General features: G+C 37.9%; 3 protein-coding genes and 1 long non-coding RNA gene across 4 annotated transcripts; 1 reads left to right on the plus strand and 3 right to left on the minus strand.

Moving 5' to 3' along the window:
- Positions 1–1,499: 1,499 nt before the first annotated feature.
- Positions 1,500–8,705, minus strand: LOC125214858 (wall-associated receptor kinase-like 8). Its single transcript, XM_048116050.1, has 3 exons — positions 8,533–8,705; positions 3,708–4,504; positions 1,500–2,809 (listed from the first exon to the last, which is right to left on the minus strand). The coding sequence occupies exons 1-3, from the start codon at positions 8,703–8,705 to the stop codon at positions 1,500–1,502; spliced, it is 2,280 nt and encodes a 759-aa protein (XP_047972007.1).
- Positions 5,577–7,016, plus strand: LOC125213039. Its single transcript, XR_007174844.1, has 4 exons — positions 5,577–5,732; positions 6,051–6,099; positions 6,323–6,741; positions 6,909–7,016. It is a non-coding gene; the product is annotated as an uncharacterized LOC125213039 (long non-coding RNA).
- Positions 8,706–9,721: 1,016 nt separating the features above from the next.
- LOC125216088 (aquaporin TIP4-1-like) lies at positions 9,722–11,073 on the minus strand. The gene is made up of 2 exons (XM_048117709.1): positions 10,810–11,073; positions 9,722–10,072 (listed from the first exon to the last, which is right to left on the minus strand). Exons 1-2 carry the CDS (start codon positions 10,934–10,936, stop codon positions 9,723–9,725), a joined length of 477 nt encoding a protein of 158 aa, XP_047973666.1. The 5' UTR covers positions 10,937–11,073; the 3' UTR covers position 9,722.
- Positions 11,074–13,787: 2,714 nt separating this feature from the next.
- Positions 13,788–15,514, minus strand: LOC125209008 (bark storage protein A-like). The gene is made up of 5 exons (XM_048108579.1): positions 15,269–15,514; positions 15,137–15,204; positions 14,907–15,062; positions 14,532–14,783; positions 13,788–14,356 (listed from the first exon to the last, which is right to left on the minus strand). Exons 1-5 carry the CDS (start codon positions 15,483–15,485, stop codon positions 13,985–13,987), a joined length of 1,065 nt encoding a protein of 354 aa, XP_047964536.1. The 5' UTR covers positions 15,486–15,514; the 3' UTR covers positions 13,788–13,984.
- Between the last annotated feature and the right edge of the window lie 481 nt (positions 15,515–15,995).

Below are 15,995 nucleotides of genomic sequence, written 5' to 3' on the forward strand. Positions count from 1 at the left end.
ATAATTAGAGAATTATTTGGGGTACACTCGTGCAAGCATTGACTGCGTGCATTGAAAATGGAAGAATTGTCCGACTACTTGGAGGGGGCAATACTTAAGCGGCCACAAAGGCGGCAGCCCTTGAAGCGGTCGCCGACTACCGCCTATGGATTTGACATGCATATTTCGGTGTTGCCGGATCCAACAACGACTTGAACGTGCTATATTCTTCACCACTATTCGATGATGTTTTGAATGGTGTAGCACCGGCGATCGACTCCACCGTCAACGGAAATGCATACCACATGGGTTACTATCTCGCCGATGGTCGACTTTCGTGAAGTCGTTCAGCAATCCACAAGAGCCGAGACGGATTCTTTTTGCGCAGCGTCAAGAGTCTGCTCGGAAAGACGTCGAAAGAGTTTTTGGGGTCCTTCTAGGCCGATTCAACATTGTGAAGTACCCTTCTCGGCTTTGGTACGTTAAGAATATCGCCGACATCATGTACACGTGTATTATCTTGCACAACATGATTATAGCTGACGAAGGACCGATGGCGGCTAACTTTTATGACGAGGATGAAGCCGGAAGCTCAACCGCAAGGTCTCCCCCACGTCGAGGTGTGCATACGTCGGTGAACGAGAGGATCGAAACAAGACACGCAATGTGCGATACAAGAGCCCACATTGAGCTACAAAAAGATCTAATTAATTACATTTGGGCGAAATTCGGCAACGAGTAGTGGGTCTTTTTAATTTTTATGGATTTTAATTACGTAATTTTTAATTTTTAGGATTTGAATTATGTAATTTTTAATTATTTAGTAATTTGTAATAATATTCCGGGTATTTTTGATGCATTTTAATGTTGTGAAAATGTTTTTATTTAAATTGAATAATAGAATGGTGGGACCATTGAGCTTGTCCTTAGCTAAGAGCACGGATGTGGGTGTTGTGCTCTTAGCTAAGGACAAGGAGTAAAAATGCGTCCGGGCCCACTTCCGTGCTCTTAGCTAAGAGCACGGATGGAGATGCTCTAAGGACTATCCTACAATTTGTCACCTAAATCAACATAATATCCGTAGTTGTGTTAATAAAAATAAGAATTCCAACACAAAACTACAATCTGATTACATGAAACTAACAAAGGATAATCAAGTGACTAAAGCAGTAAAAATATAATTACTGACTGAATATTTCTATCATTAATTAATCCTCCATAAAACTTGAAAAATTATTGACATAGAAAATAAAAAAATTTTGAACATAAATGAATTTCATTTAATTATGAAAAAAATACTACAAAAACAGAGAAATATGATTTTGCTAATGCTGAAGAATGTCAAGAGTGAATATAATTAATCGATGAAAAATCTAAACTAGACCCTAAAAATAACTCTGGTCATGTAATAACCTGACACCCACACTATGATACATATCAACAAATATATTTTCAACTTGTTTTGTCATTACCATTTCAAATTTCAAGTAACAACAAACAAACTATGTATAGCACAAAATCTAAACTAAGAATTCAGCACTACGTGTCCATGAATCATCCATATCCGCAAAGCTGATATCTTGAAAGCTAGATTCAACAAGTGATGGATTCTCATCACTGCTTCCAATGCTCTCCAACTCCATCACCACTTCCCTAATCTTTGGCCTTTTCTTCCCATTCAAGCTCAAACACCTCTTTGCCACGTCAGCAACGACCGCAAGCTCGTCCATAGCACTGTCCGCTATCCTATGATCGAGAATCGCCCTCAGGCGATTCTCTTCCATAGCCCCGAGAAACCGCGTAACTAAACTCATCTCCTCTTCCTCCCCCAATCCCATCTCTATAGGCTTTTGACCGGTCAAAAGCTCGACCAGAACTACTCCAAAGCTGTAAACATCGCTCTTCTCAGTCAACTTCCCTGTCTGGAAGTACTCTGGGTCCAGGTACCCGAAAGTCCCCTGGACTTTCGTGGTCACCTGGGCCCGGTCCACGGCAGGCGACCTCGAGATCCCGAAATCCGAGAGCTTCGCCCTGTACCTCTCGTCTAAAAGGATATTACTGGACTTCATGTCCCTGTGGTATATCGGGACGGAGGTGGCACAGTGGATGTACGCGAGTGCGTTGGCCACCTCCGTCGCGATCCTCAGCCGGATCTCCCAGGTGAAGGGGATTCCGGTGTGGGGGTCGTGGATGAGGTCGTGGAGCGTCCCGTTGGGGACGAACTCGTAGACGAGGAGCGGGACCTCGGTCTCGAGGCAGCAGCCGAGCAGCTTCACCACGTTGCGGTGGTTGATCTCGGATTGGAGGGCGAGCTCGTTGATGAAGTCTTTGAGGTGGCGGTGGGAGGTGTGCTTGGACTTCTTGACGGCGACGAGGCGGCCGTCGGAGAGCATGCCCTTGTAGACGGTGCCTTGGCCGCCGCAGCCGAGGATGCGGCTGGAGTTGAAGCGGTCCGTGGCCTTCTCGAGCTCTTTGCTTGTGAAGGTGCGGAGCTTGTCGTGGGCGTGGCCGTGGCCGGGGATGTTTTGCTGGTGGAGGAGAAGGGAGGTGTTGCGTTTGAATAGGATGTGTTTTTTTTGCTTGATGCTTCTCTTTTTGAGGATTTTGTATGACCAGAAGATGAATAAGGGTGTTATGAATAGGAGCAAGCCGGCGCCGGAAGCTGCGTAGACGGCGAGTTTTGGCGGAGGGGAGACGTATATGCAGCCGGTGCCGTGGTTTGTGCCGTCGCCGACGTAGTGAAGAGGGCAAGAGCAGTTGAAGGAGCCTTGTAGGTTTGTACATGTCGCATATTTGTGGCATGGTTTGCTATTCTCACATTCGTTTATATCTGTTGCAAAGAAACATAAAAAATTTTAGTACTGTTTTTTTTTTTAAAGGAACAACAATGAACTGGTTGAATACCTTAAAAGTATTCAACGAAACAATCCGGAATAAAAGACCAAAACATAAGAAAATGATACATAAAGGAGTTACGAGCTATAATATGTGCTAATATATTGTTTGAACGACAAACCCAAACAACTACCATATCAGGTCTCTGTAGTAGTAATTGTTGATATTAGACACCATGATTTTGCATGATCATTACTTGCATCCTCAATTTTCAAGTATGTTGCGTCTTACATATTTTGTGGTATTTCAAAGAATCACACTATTACTCTTATTTTTTCATCTACAAACACACCACACCCCAATTTTAGTTTACTTTTATTTTAATTTTAGGATTTAATTTTGTAGTTTTAGTTATTTTAATAAAATTTTACTCCGTATTTTTTTATTTTTCATAAATCAGTTTAATTGTTAATTATAAATATAAAAGAATTTAAAAATCAGAATATGGAAAATTAGTTTAAATAGTCTAATTAATGTTTAATTTCACAATCCCCAGATAGCGCAAGTGATGCTTAGAAGCACGGGTGGAACCACATGTAAAGGAGCAAGGGCTTTAGCCCCTAATGAACCTAATTTTTCAATATTTTTTCTATTATAATATTTTAAAATTTATTCATATTTTGAGCATATTGATATATAAAAGCCCCTAATAATAATTTGAATTACATGAAAATTTAATTTTACATAAAATTCTGAAAATTTAGCCCCGTACTCATATTTATTTCTGCGTCCATACTTAGAAGTAAGTAAATATTTGGATATATGCTCAAGAGTTGTAGATAATGTCCTATGGTCTTTAAAAATTAAAAACGATAAAAGTTTAGGACACAAACCTCGGCAACCAGGGGAAAGATACGGATTCCCCTGGTATCCGGGGGAGCAGCTGCAACGATACCCTCCAAGACTCAACCCCGAGTCCACACACACACTATTCCCCTGGCACACGGTCTCCCCGAACCAAAAACAGCTCCGCTCCCCGATAACCCAGTCGACGACGACCGGCACGCTCTCCACCACTCTCCCGACAAACAGCGGGTCCCACACGTCCGTCACATTGAAGCCATACCCTCCCGCCTCCGCCAGAAACGCATACCCGCACGAGCTGAAGTTCCGAACCTTATCGTGCGCGTTGATCGTCTCCATCGACACGTACACCGACTGCAGCCCCTCGGGCACGGCCGCCTCGCAGCAGCCGATCCCCGAGCACGACCCGGCGCGGAGCTCGCCCGGCTTGGAGCAGATGGCGACGCACGAGCTGATCATGTCGGTCCAGTCGTCGAAGTCCCGGGAGAGGAAGGCCACGTCGTCGCAGCCGACGGCGGTGATCTTGTTGGAGCTGGAGAAGGCGAAGGGGGAGCCGGAGAGGTTCATGAAGGACTGGATTATGTTAGGGGGCTCGGAGGAGTTGTGGTAGCAGTTGACGGCGACTCGGTTCTTGAGATGGATTGTGGAGTCGGAGATGTGGGAGATTTGTAAGGTGGTGTTGAGGGAGAGGAAGGGTTTCGGGGGGGAGAAGGAGGAGTCGCAGTGGACGGAGAAGAAGGGGTTGAGGGAGCAGGAGGAGTTGGGGCCGATGCCGAAGGGGTAAGGGATGGGAATGTCGCCGCATTGGCTCGGGCACCCGGGCTTGCTGATGTCGGAGGAGGCCGCGGCGTGGAGGAGGAAGAAGAAGATGAGGAAGAGCATGTTTGGGTTTTGGAGATTTCAGGTGAATCAAGTGTTAATTGTGATGGATGGATTCTTGTTTTGGCCGTCTTTTTTTTTTTACTTTGTACTCAACGAAGGCCAGCAGATATTTGGTGTGAAAATAAAATTGGTTAAAGACTTAAAGTTATACTCCCTCCGTCCCGGATAATTCGGGTCACTTTGACCGGGCACGGGTTTTAAGAATTGAAATGAAAAGTGGGTTGAAAAAGTTAGTGGAATGTGGGTCCTACCTTTATATATTAGTTTTATAGTAGTAATAAAATGTGAGTAGGAATGAGTTAGTGGAATATGGGGTCCACTACCAAAAATGGTAAAAGTGAAATGAGACAAATTATATGGGACAGACCGAAATAGAAAACTGGGACGATTATCCGGGACGGATGGAGTACAAATTATTTTGTTAGATATTGTGCCTATGTTTGGAGAAGAAAGGCCTGCATTTTTACGTCTTCAAATCTTAATGTCGCAAAAGATTGTGTGCGTGGAGAAAAAGAATTACATGTACAGTCAACATTTTTGTTACTAGCATGGAAAATTGGAATAACAATGAAATTTGCGAAATTATGCTCTACAAATAGGGAAGGGGATCCTGTGCTGTGGTTAAAACCACAGCAGATGATCCCCCTCCCTACAAATATATACTCCTAGTAAAAATTTAATTTTGTGGTGTAGTAGGCGTAATATATTGTTGATTTGAGACATACAGTTTTTCAAATTGATAGTATCCCTAACTGAATTGTACAATTTTCTCAAATTGATATACCATTGTTATGGAGTAGTATTAGATATTTGACTAAAATCAAAGCTTATGGGACAATAGATGTGTGTTAAATTTCAAGTTTTTTTTCAGGTAATTGCCCGATTAGTATTATTAAAAATTTATTAAAAAAAAGAGATAAAACGCGCAACTAGAAGTGCGATTTTTGCTTCTTGTGTAATTGTGCTATTCATGCTTCTGCTAAACCCTTGTTATCCAAAACCAAAACCCCCTCATTTTTGAGAATTTTTTGTTAAATCTTGAATTTTAGTTTTGGATTCAGAGAGAGAAGCTTAAGAAAACAAATTTGAACTTCAATTCGTGATTTGGAAAAATATTAGAGAGAGAGAGAGATCATCGATCGATATAGAGAGAGCCCATGGCTGTTCACAAGGTACACTACAGCTCCTTCTTTTTACCCTTCCCCTCTTTTTCTAAGTTTTGGATTTGTTTTTAGTTAGATGTGAGCTCGCTTTGAATTGTTCGTTCTAATCGATGCACACTGTATCACTTAGGAATTGTTTCATAGCTTCGTCGTCTGTTGATTGTAGTGGCTTGATTAATGATTGTATTGGGACTAATTTTGGTGATGGACTTAAAATGCTTAGGAAAATTTATTTAGGGCTAATTACCTCCAAGTTTCTTATGACCATTCCTTAATTACGTTTTTCTTTTTCTAGAATTTGTTATAGTTACATTCGCTCTGTTTCAGGAGAAAGCTTGCATTGAAGTCATTTGGAATCCTAAAACAGGGCAGCTTGGTGAGAGCACTTCTCGTATTTTCCATGTGATTTCTGTGCGTTGTTTATACAACATTATGTATTATGGCATAATTTCAAAATTAAATAATCTAGAATAAAGCTCAATGTAGTATTTCAAATTCGTTTCCATTTGAACCTCCAAGTGTTTCTGGCATTAGAATTTTATTGTTTTCTTTTATGTGCTAATAACTTTTTGTATTTTTCTTTGTTTGCTACTTTATAGTTGATATTTCCATTAGCTGATTTCTGGACACGGGGATTTGTAAGGAAAAACTGAGAAGGAGCTTGAGATGATATTGAAGAGAACATTGCAAAATATCTGTCTTTTTTGACTGTTCAATGTCAATGCCAATGTTTCTCTCCCTCCTTTATAAGGCCTATAAATATCTGTTAATTCTTTGACCAAGCATTTGTAAGCTTCTTCCATGTGCCATACACGAAACTTGTGCTGCTCTTTTAGATGCTGGAATCCCTCGCAGGTATACAAATTGTGTAGTGTTTGTCTCTGATGTTTCTATAATCCAGATTTATAGATTGAGTTGAGTTCTGAGAGTATTGCGTTCTTTTCCTCTATTCTCCTTACGTTGTTGTCTCACCGAAATTGGGCAAATATTATTGGACCCGAGCAAGCTAGAAGAACAGGTATGTGTGACATAATTTTTCGTTCTAGTTTGCAAATAATTTCTTTTCTCCCTTAGTTTTGTAATCCCAGAAGAAATTCATTGCAAGTATAGTTTGAGTCACATTCGTTGCATTCCGTTCATGTCCAGCAAATGCATATCGTTTCACATGGTAGTTTATTGTGGCAGCTTGAGCTTTGTTACAGCCAAAAGCAACAATGGCAGAGCAACAATGTTTTTGGGTAGTTGGATAGATTAAGATTTCAAATTTGTTGTATGTAATTGGTTAAATTTTTTATGATACCTTATGTATATATTTACAAAACAAAATTTCGAAGCTATGAAATTATGAAGACGCATGATTTTTAATTTTTTCTCTCATAAAGGTAGGACCCACATTCCACTAACTTTTTCAATCCACTTTTCATTACAATTCTTAAAACCCGTGCCCGGTCAAAGTGACCCGAATTATCCGGGATGGAGGGAGTACAAATCTTGAGCATCAGAGAAAGCTGTGAAATAACCTATCACGCCATGAGACATTGTCAACGAGTTGGGTTGTTCGGGAATAAATTCTGTGCAATGCAGGCTCTTCATTCAGCTACCTTAGAACAGGTTGACATGTGTGCGAGTCAACAGGATAGCAAGATTATTACAAATAAAAACTGTAACCAGTTTGAATAGTGATAGGTAATGGCAATAATGGAATTTGTTTTATTCACTGTCCTATTGTGTATGAAAACAAAATTTATATTATCACACGGCTACATCTGCAGAGTCTTCGTTTATTCAACATGATAAAATTTAAGAACATGGTTTTTGTGGTCAAGAGAAAGCAATTTCCAAATAAAATATGAAAAAAAAAGCTCCTTTAGAAAGTAACATCTTGGCTTCTTGTTGTAACAAGATTATGCACCAGCAATCTTTCAAAGATGCTTTCTTGAAAATAAATTAAGTTGATCAGAAAGATCCCAAAGAGTAATCCAAATTAGCATCATTATCCATTAACTAAATTTGAGTTATAACATAATCTCTTCCTCTCATGATCAAGAAAGATTGCATCTAAATGGATCATCTGATGCAGCTGGCTGCTGCCATCTGCTTGCTGATATGTGTCGAAGCTCAAAACACGACCAACGAGCACGACGTAGATCCACTCCATCCGAGCATGGCAGTGGTGCTAGGAGTCCTATCCATCATGTTCTGCCTCACTTTCCTCATTCTGGGCTATGCCAAGTTCTGTCACAGAATCAGATCCCAGCCGCCCGATATTCTCCACAATGCTGACCGTGTCGTTGGATCAATATTACCCCGTTCCTCGGGCGTAGACAAGACCATCATAGAGTCACTCCCATTCTTCAGATTCTCCTCACTCAGAGGCTCAAAGGAAGGCCTTGAGTGTGCTGTGTGTCTGTCAAGATTCGAGGACACGGAGCTCCTCCGTCTCCTGCCCAAATGCCGGCACGCCTTCCACATGAGCTGCATCGACACATGGCTGGAGAATCACTCCAGCTGCCCCCTCTGCAGGTACAAGTTCGATGCAGGAGACATCAAGAGCCTGAGGCACAGCAGCAGCTTCAGATGCCCGAGCAGCTCGAGGGAGGAGCCTAATCTCGAGTTCTTCATACAAAGAGAGCAGAACCAAGGGAGGTCATCAAGGTTCAACCTTGCCAACACATTACAGAAGCTTTCTTTGATTCAAGAATTCAAGAATCAGGGCAATGGAACACAGGTTCTGCACAATGTCAAGCATAGGATCATTGTGTCAGATGTCATACACAAGAGCAGGTGGAGCGATGTCAACTCCTCGGACCTGATGTCTCTCAGCTCCGAGATGCTGAGAGACATCAGGCATAAAGGGCTTCCCACGAGCGGGAGGTTCAACGAAGAGGCAGCAGCCAAAGAGCAAATCTCGAAGATCAAGGAGGATATGGAGAGGAAGAGGCTGTTCGAGTCCAAGATTGCTGCAAGAACTGAGACTAGCATTGATCTGGAGTCTAGAATGATGTCTAAATCATCGGATCCGTCTCAGAAAAGATCGATGTCTGAAATCACAAATGTGTCGAGGTTCACAGAATTGAACTCAAGCAGTAGAAGGATCACTGGATTCTCAACTTCAGTGAGCTCAGAGAGAGAAGAGAAAGTTAGAAGTATGTGGCTACCTATAGCTAGGAGAACCATTCAGTGGTTTTCTCATCAAGAAACGAGCTCCGATGCCAGACAACCTAAGATGGATGTCTGAATCCATATTATCAAACCAGATTGTTATACTATCTTGATATTATAATATAATTCCATTTGACTACTGAAATCCTTGTTATCACACTCTACATTACTCAAACAACTAAAATCAAGCACTTTTCTTTCAAAAATCAGAAAATATAGTACAAGTGATAGCCTTGAACTTGAACTGACTTATCTACATCTGAGTTAGGTACTGCTTTCATGTGTATTCCTTCCAATTCAAGCACTTCATCTCAATCCCAATTTTAAGTAATAACTGTAACCACACAATGATAAAAAAAATTAATCAAGATTCAATTCAAGCTTGGTGATATATAAAAAAAGATTCAATTTGACTATAAAATGATCAAAAATTTAGAGACTTTCATCACTTTCTTGCATATATAAGAAACCATAGTAATGCTTGCTTTCATCAGTCATAGTAATGCATGCTTTACCACTATAGAAACCATATTAGAAAAGAAGAAATTGACAATATGGGCTTAAGCCCAACATAGAGCCCATTAGAGACTCCAACATGTCAACAAAAGTAGACATATCCATCATCACTAATATTACACTTCATATTTTATTAATTGCTCGACCATCATAATAATCCACAAAACACAAAATTACATGAGAAAAACTAGCAACAATTCAAATGAAGATGACACCCAAAAAAAAAACAAGGAAAAGTCTACAAAATAAAATCAACCACGATAAGTAAATAAAATGTTATCAATATAAACAAATAGTACGTGACAACTTATTATTGAAGTATCATAGAATATTCGTTGAATCTTGACTTTGTGACAACTCATTTACATAGTACTTTTTTTTTTTAATTATATCTTTTTGAAGTGGATGTAATATTAAAATAAGTCTTACCATCCCTCCGGTCATATAGTTGAGCAAAGCACAAGCGGCGACCGAAGCCAACAACTGATCAATCCAATAAAGAATGGACCTCACCACCGTGATGTGGCCGCCGACGAGGAGGCCGAGGGTGACGGCAGGGTTGAGGTGGCCGCCAGAGATGCGAAAGCCGGCCGAAATCATCACCGCCACTACTAGAGTATGCGCCATCGCCACGAAAAACAGTCCCACTAGTGGATCCCCATTCAACTTATCTAAATTATCCAACAAAAATTGCAAAATAGTGTCACGTCACTATCATTCTCAAAATCACAAAATATTTACTATTACTATTAGAGCACTCCCAATGCTCTCCCTAAAAACTCCCTTATTTCTCCCTAACTCCTGTCACATCAGCGCCACATCAGCATCAAAATTTATCCCCAGTTTTTAGCCAACTTTTAGCCAACCTCCATGGTTTCTCCCTTATTTCTCCCTTATTTCTCCCTAACTCAACATTTCATTTTTACATCATTACTAATTTAATTGTTTTATTTTTGTATATAATAAAACTAGCTAATTTATAAGACAAGACAAATAATAGTAATAAAGTTCGTTGTATTAAACACGAGTAAAAAATTACAACGACGAAAATTAAAAAAAAAATAGGGGGGAAATTATTTTAAATTAATTATTAAATTTTAAATTTATAGGGGGGGAAATTAAAAAAAAAAAAAAAAACTATTTTTATCGCCGGATTATCGCCCACAGTGGTCGGTGATAATCCGGCGAATTTTCGGGATTCGGCGTTAATTCGGTAGAATTAACGCCGGATTATCGCCGATTCCTCCCTATTGCCGGCGAATTTTCGGCGATAAAACGCCGGATTTAACGCCGAGTGCATTGGGAGTGCTCTTAAGTGAACGAAATTTATGAAAAATAAATTATCAATTGAACTGCACTTCATCGTTGTTAAATTTATTACTAAGAAAAGGTGCGAGGGGAAACTCACTGGTGGCCATGGCGGAGCCGACACCGGCAAATACGAAAAGGAAGGTGACGATGAACTCGACTACCAATGCTTGAAGGGTCTCCGGCTGGTAAGCCTCGGCGGCGTTGCCAATGGCAATCTTCGCCATCACAAAATAAAATAAATAAAAACTTAATTAGAGAGGAATTCTAGAAATGTAGTGTTATTTGGCTTAACATATGGCAATAGGATTTTCCAAAATTGATATATTTATAGGAGAATGCACATGCATGAACATGCGCATGACTCCATAACTAAGATTCCATGATACATAGCAGTATTAGAAAAAATAAGCAATTTATTCTTCATAGTATTATTATTTTTATTATTATATGTCATCTTGATGTAGCTAGAGGTTTTAGGCATGTGATGTGAGAATTATTGGTGAGGGGTAATGACAAATATGCCAGTTGACTTGTCTAGAAATATTGAAATTGCCATTCTCATTATTGCTGACTACTTTTGTGGGTTTAATATGTGTTTTTTTTTTTATATATTTCAATTAAGAGTTTTTATAATTTTATATGTAAATTTTAAGGTAATTAATATGGATAAGTATCAAACCAGAATATATGTTCTACATTTTATTAACTAAAAGCATTGGTAGTGCATATTGCATCACACACATTTTTCTTGATTCTGTCTTAATCAAAACCACCATTTATATATTCACTTATATAAATAACACCTTATAATATGGAAAATTAAGGTTGACACTTTTATATCATAAGGCATAACCACTTATTATTAATTTAATAGAGTTCAAAAGTAACTGGGAGTTTATAGATTATGAAGATGGTGATCATGAGAAACAAGACTAATTAATAAAAAAAGAGAGCTTGTTGCAATCATGAACTCAAAAACTTTTCCTCCACGAATTAAAAGTTGAATTGCTATTGATCAGATAAATTGCTCTATGCAATGAGTATGTTTCTATGATTGCTGTGATCTTCTTCATACATTTTGTTTTATTAAATCTTTCACACTAAAGAAAAGTTGGTAAAATAAAGATCACAATTTTATCATATGAGGAATAGCTGTCAAAATGAAAACAATGTCTCCATTTCCTAATTTCCTTCAATTTCTATATCTTTTGAATTATTGGAGTTGAAATTTTGGAGCATGCTGAATCACATCATGCTTATAATTAATCTTACCGATTAAAATATTGCATAGTTGATGATATTTTAAGCAACTTTGTTTTCATTTGAGAATTATTTGTACTATTTCCTCATTCGACGAAACAAAGTTCATTGTTTTTGATTTATCATATTCTGAAAGAGTGAGGAATAATTTATTCCAAAAAAGTTTGGAAAAAGTTTTAGATTGTTTAATCGTACCTTTTCTTTATATATACGTATAAAAGTAGTAGTAATGTCAAGGATCACTAGCATAACTTTTGATCAAGTTAGTTTTGTCTGTGTAACTAGTGCGAAGATAAAAATCTTAAGTAAAAAAAATAGATTAATAATTAATATACATAATATATCTTCTTCTAAAAAAAAAATACTAAAAAATATAACACCTGCTTTGTGACGACTACTTCAGCTATTTGTGGAATCCACAACTCACAAAATTAATTTTTAAATAGAACTCTTTCAATAGAAAATTTTGTAGAACATAATTTTGTGGTAAACATTTTGTTTGCCCACGATCAAGAATATTGTTATAAGAGCATCTCATCCGTGCTCTTAGCTAAAAGTATGGAGGTAGACCCGGACCCACTTTTACTCCTTGTCTTTAGCTAAAAGTACAACACCCACATCCGTGCTCTTAGCTAAGGACAAGTTCAAGGGTCTCACTATTCTATTATTCAATTTAAATATTTCAATTACTAAAAACATTTCTACATCATAAAAAATATATTAAAAAATAAAAATTACATAATTAAAATCATAAAAAATAAAAATTACATAATTAAAATCCTAGAAAATAAAAAAAATACATAATTAAAATCCTACAAATTAAAAATTCCTATAATTAAAGTGTTATGGGAATTTTTTTGTGTTGAAGTGGGGCATTTATAGATGAAAATGTGAATTTTGGAGAAAAATAAATTGAAAAATAAATTCAAAGTGGGTAGAAAACAGAAATAATTTTTTGGAAAGTGGAAAAATATTTTTTTTATTTAAAAATATTTTTTTAAATAAATTTTGAATTTTAAAAAAAATAAAAATAAAAAATCGAATTTGCCAACGGCATAGCCGTTGGCCAATAAGAATACGCCACGTAGGGCTGCTCAGCGGTACGGACGTACTCTTAGCTAAGAGCAGCGCCGTGCCGCTGGCACGGACGGACGAGCTGCAGCGGCGGACAGACGACGCCTGCTCAGCGGCACGAACGGACGGACGTGCTCTAAAATGTAGCATCAAAAATTTCAGCTGATTTTGATGGTGGTTTTTTATATGCATGGTGAGTGAAATCCAACTCATCTTGAATTATTGTTTAAGATAACTGAGTCACCACTTTTGTCTTCTACTTCAGTTTTCACTGTTTCTTATTTTCCCTTTCGAATCAAAGAACTAAATGTGGTCGATGAATCATTTCACATAATAGTGAGTCAATGCTTTTTTTTTTTTGTTTTTTTTATTCTTCACACTTAGTAATGTATGGTGGGTTTTGATAGAATAACGACGTAAGGTGTACATTTAGATAAGAATAAAAACTACAAATAATTAAAATGTCAAGGCTTATACCATATTATGTTACATTAAATCTATTGACTTATAGCCAACCCATATACAATTAATAAAGACAATGACAGAGTCATATGAGGCACTCCTACTTCTTATTTTAATCACTTAAAATTATCGCCAAATTATCTAGTACTTGCTAAAAAATAAAATTATAAGTAGTACCTCTTTGTTCTATAATAATGGAGGTGTTTCTTTTCGGCACGGAGATTAAGAAAAATTGTGTTAGGTGAGTTAAGTAAAGGAAATTTTGGGGGACGGAGGTAGTAATAAATTACAAACTTTAGATTCTAAGTACAATAATAATGGGCCGCGGAAGGCGACCGAAAAAAATAGTTGGGCCAAATTTAACTTTTTAATTTGGGCTTAGAGAATGTGGCCCAAATATGTAACAAATGTTGAAATATCAAATTTTGTCACTATGACATTATATGGACCTAAATAACGTGACAAGAAAATAGTGATCACATATTTAGACTTTGCCATTCCCACTCCATGCTAGCCAATATCCTAACGAACTCCACCACCACCACAACCGAGTTGTTCGCCGCCAGCGATGCGAAGGCGGCAGCCTCGTTCGACTCGGCTGAGCCACCCCCGGCGAGGTCGGAAAGTGCCCGGAAAACGACATAAGGAACCCTCTGCTGTCGGCACACCAATGCCACGGCGGCACTCTCCATGTCCACAAGGCTAATTCCAAATTTATCATACAAAAAATCTCTATATGAAGCATTGTCCAAGAAAATATTGGCACTTGCACCCTTTGAAACAATCGCCACTTTTGGAGTTGTAGACAAACACGTTGTTGAATTCACACATTTCTCCAATTCTAGACCCTGATCATTTAATAAAAATTAGAATAAAATTCAAGAAAATACACATATATAGTCATATTAAAAATTATAAAAAATGGAGTACTTTTTTTAAATGAACAAAGTAGATAATGCTAGTAATATTTGAAAGGTCGGATTATAATTTAAGAATAACACTAAAATAAAATTAATACGATACCTCTAACTTCTTGGAGATTTCGAGGTAGTACGAATCTATAGGGAGCCAAAATGCATGTTGCCGTTGCTCCGGCACCCCGTCGACCGGAAAAATTTCTTCCGGTTGATACCATACATTGTTTAAAAAATTGTCGCCGGAGCTGCAGTTACCAACATTTGTGGAATAATTTGCAAAATTTAAGTACCCAATTTTTCTTGTGTAGTCTCCATTGATTTCGAGGGCAAGTTCATCATCTGGCCCATCTCCATACCTCTAAAAATTAAAATAAAATTACTATTAATAGAATCGACATTTGAACCTTGGTCTATATTAATAAAATTATATGTACATTAATTTATAGAAAAATAAAATTATGAAAATTGATATTGTACACACCTGCCAATTCCAGAGGGCTGTATGTGCCCAAAATTGAGGAATTGTGACATCTCCTATATTCATAGATGAGTTTGCATTTCCAGCTATGCCATAATGCACCACTCCTTTTATGTTGAACAAGCTTAACAGTAGCTGTGTCGTGGCACCTGCGTTTATCTGTCCACGTATAACTTTGAAGTATAATTAATATCGTCTATATGTATACGAGAGACAAAGACAGAGACGAGTACCATGGCTAGGCCAGTCATGACTAGTACAACTTGTTGCTCGTGTATGGTTCCAAATCGGAATCTCTTACCTATTGAAATAGAAATCAATTAGAAAGGGCTAGAACATATAAATTCATACACATGAAAATATACCTGCAAAATCAATGGTATTAGTGGATTGGAAATTAGAGTGTTGAAGAAGAGGGTTCATCTCAAACATGTTTGGAATCACAATTCCAAGATAAGGCCCATCTTTGTTAACCTTATTGATCAATCTTTGTGTTGTTGAAGGAATTGCAGCATAACATGGGATTAATGTAAACAAACCCAAAATTACTATAACAAAAATCCTTTGAACTACCATCTCCATTTGCTAAAAATATAATGTGTGTATGAGAGTGTGTGAGAGAGGGGGTGATTTTTAGAAACAAATCAATTTGATAATAAGTACTCCATATACAAGTATTAACTAAATAATAGTACTCATAGTATGTTAAATTTGAAAATCTATAGTTGAAATTTTGAAATGAGATGCCTTCATGTATTGGACTAGTAAAAACCTTTATTAAAATAATATTGCCGAAAAAGAAGGATATCCTTAGTCAAGTCCTAGGATGATGAATTGATGATAGCTTGGTTATATAATATTGCATATTGTAAAAAAAAATTGACTTTTCAATATTACAAATCAAGGATTTCATATTAGCACATAATACATGTGGTGAAACATGATAAAGTATATTTATATCCTTAAGGGCACCCATGACTCACGACCACACCGGATTTTTGGTACGGACTCGAGGCTTGAGCAAGGTTGGGTGTTGCGGGTGATGGTCGGGCCGCAGTTATGGTCCGATTCCGGGCCCAGATCACAACTTAT

Source organism: Salvia hispanica, chromosome 3, assembly GCF_023119035.1.
Source record: "Salvia hispanica cultivar TCC Black 2014 chromosome 3, UniMelb_Shisp_WGS_1.0, whole genome shotgun sequence".
Classification (NCBI taxonomy): domain Eukaryota; kingdom Viridiplantae; phylum Streptophyta; class Magnoliopsida; order Lamiales; family Lamiaceae; genus Salvia; species Salvia hispanica.

Bases quoted from the DNA above. Each gene is read 5' to 3' on its own strand.
- LOC125214858 (XM_048116050.1), bottom strand. From the start codon at position 8,705: ATGCTAGTCTCAGTTCTTGCAGCAATCTTGGACTCGAACAGCCTCTTC. The intron at 4,505-8,532 runs GTCCGAGGAGTT...CTCCGACATCAG, and splicing joins TCGGAGCTGAGAGACATCAG to CAAGCCCGGGTGCCCGAGCC. The intron at 2,810-3,707 runs GTTTGTGTCCTA...TCTTTGCAACAG, and splicing joins TCTTTCCCCTGGTTGCCGAG to ATATAAACGAATGTGAGAAT.
- LOC125216088 (XM_048117709.1), bottom strand. From the start codon at position 10,936: ATGGCGAAGATTGCCATTGGCAACGCCGCCGAGGCTTACCAGCCGGAG. The intron at 10,073-10,809 runs GTGAGTTTCCCC...TGGATAATTTAG, and splicing joins CGGCTCCGCCATGGCCACCA to ATAAGTTGAATGGGGATCCA.
- LOC125209008 (XM_048108579.1), bottom strand. From the start codon at position 15,485: ATGGAGATGGTAGTTCAAAGGATTTTTGTTATAGTAATTTTGGGTTTG. The intron at 14,784-14,906 runs GTGTGTACAATA...TTTAATTTTTAG, and splicing joins CAGCCCTCTGGAATTGGCAG to AGGTATGGAGATGGGCCAGA. The intron at 14,357-14,531 runs GTATCGTATTAA...TTAAATGATCAG, and splicing joins AAATCTCCAAGAAGTTAGAG to GGTCTAGAATTGGAGAAATG.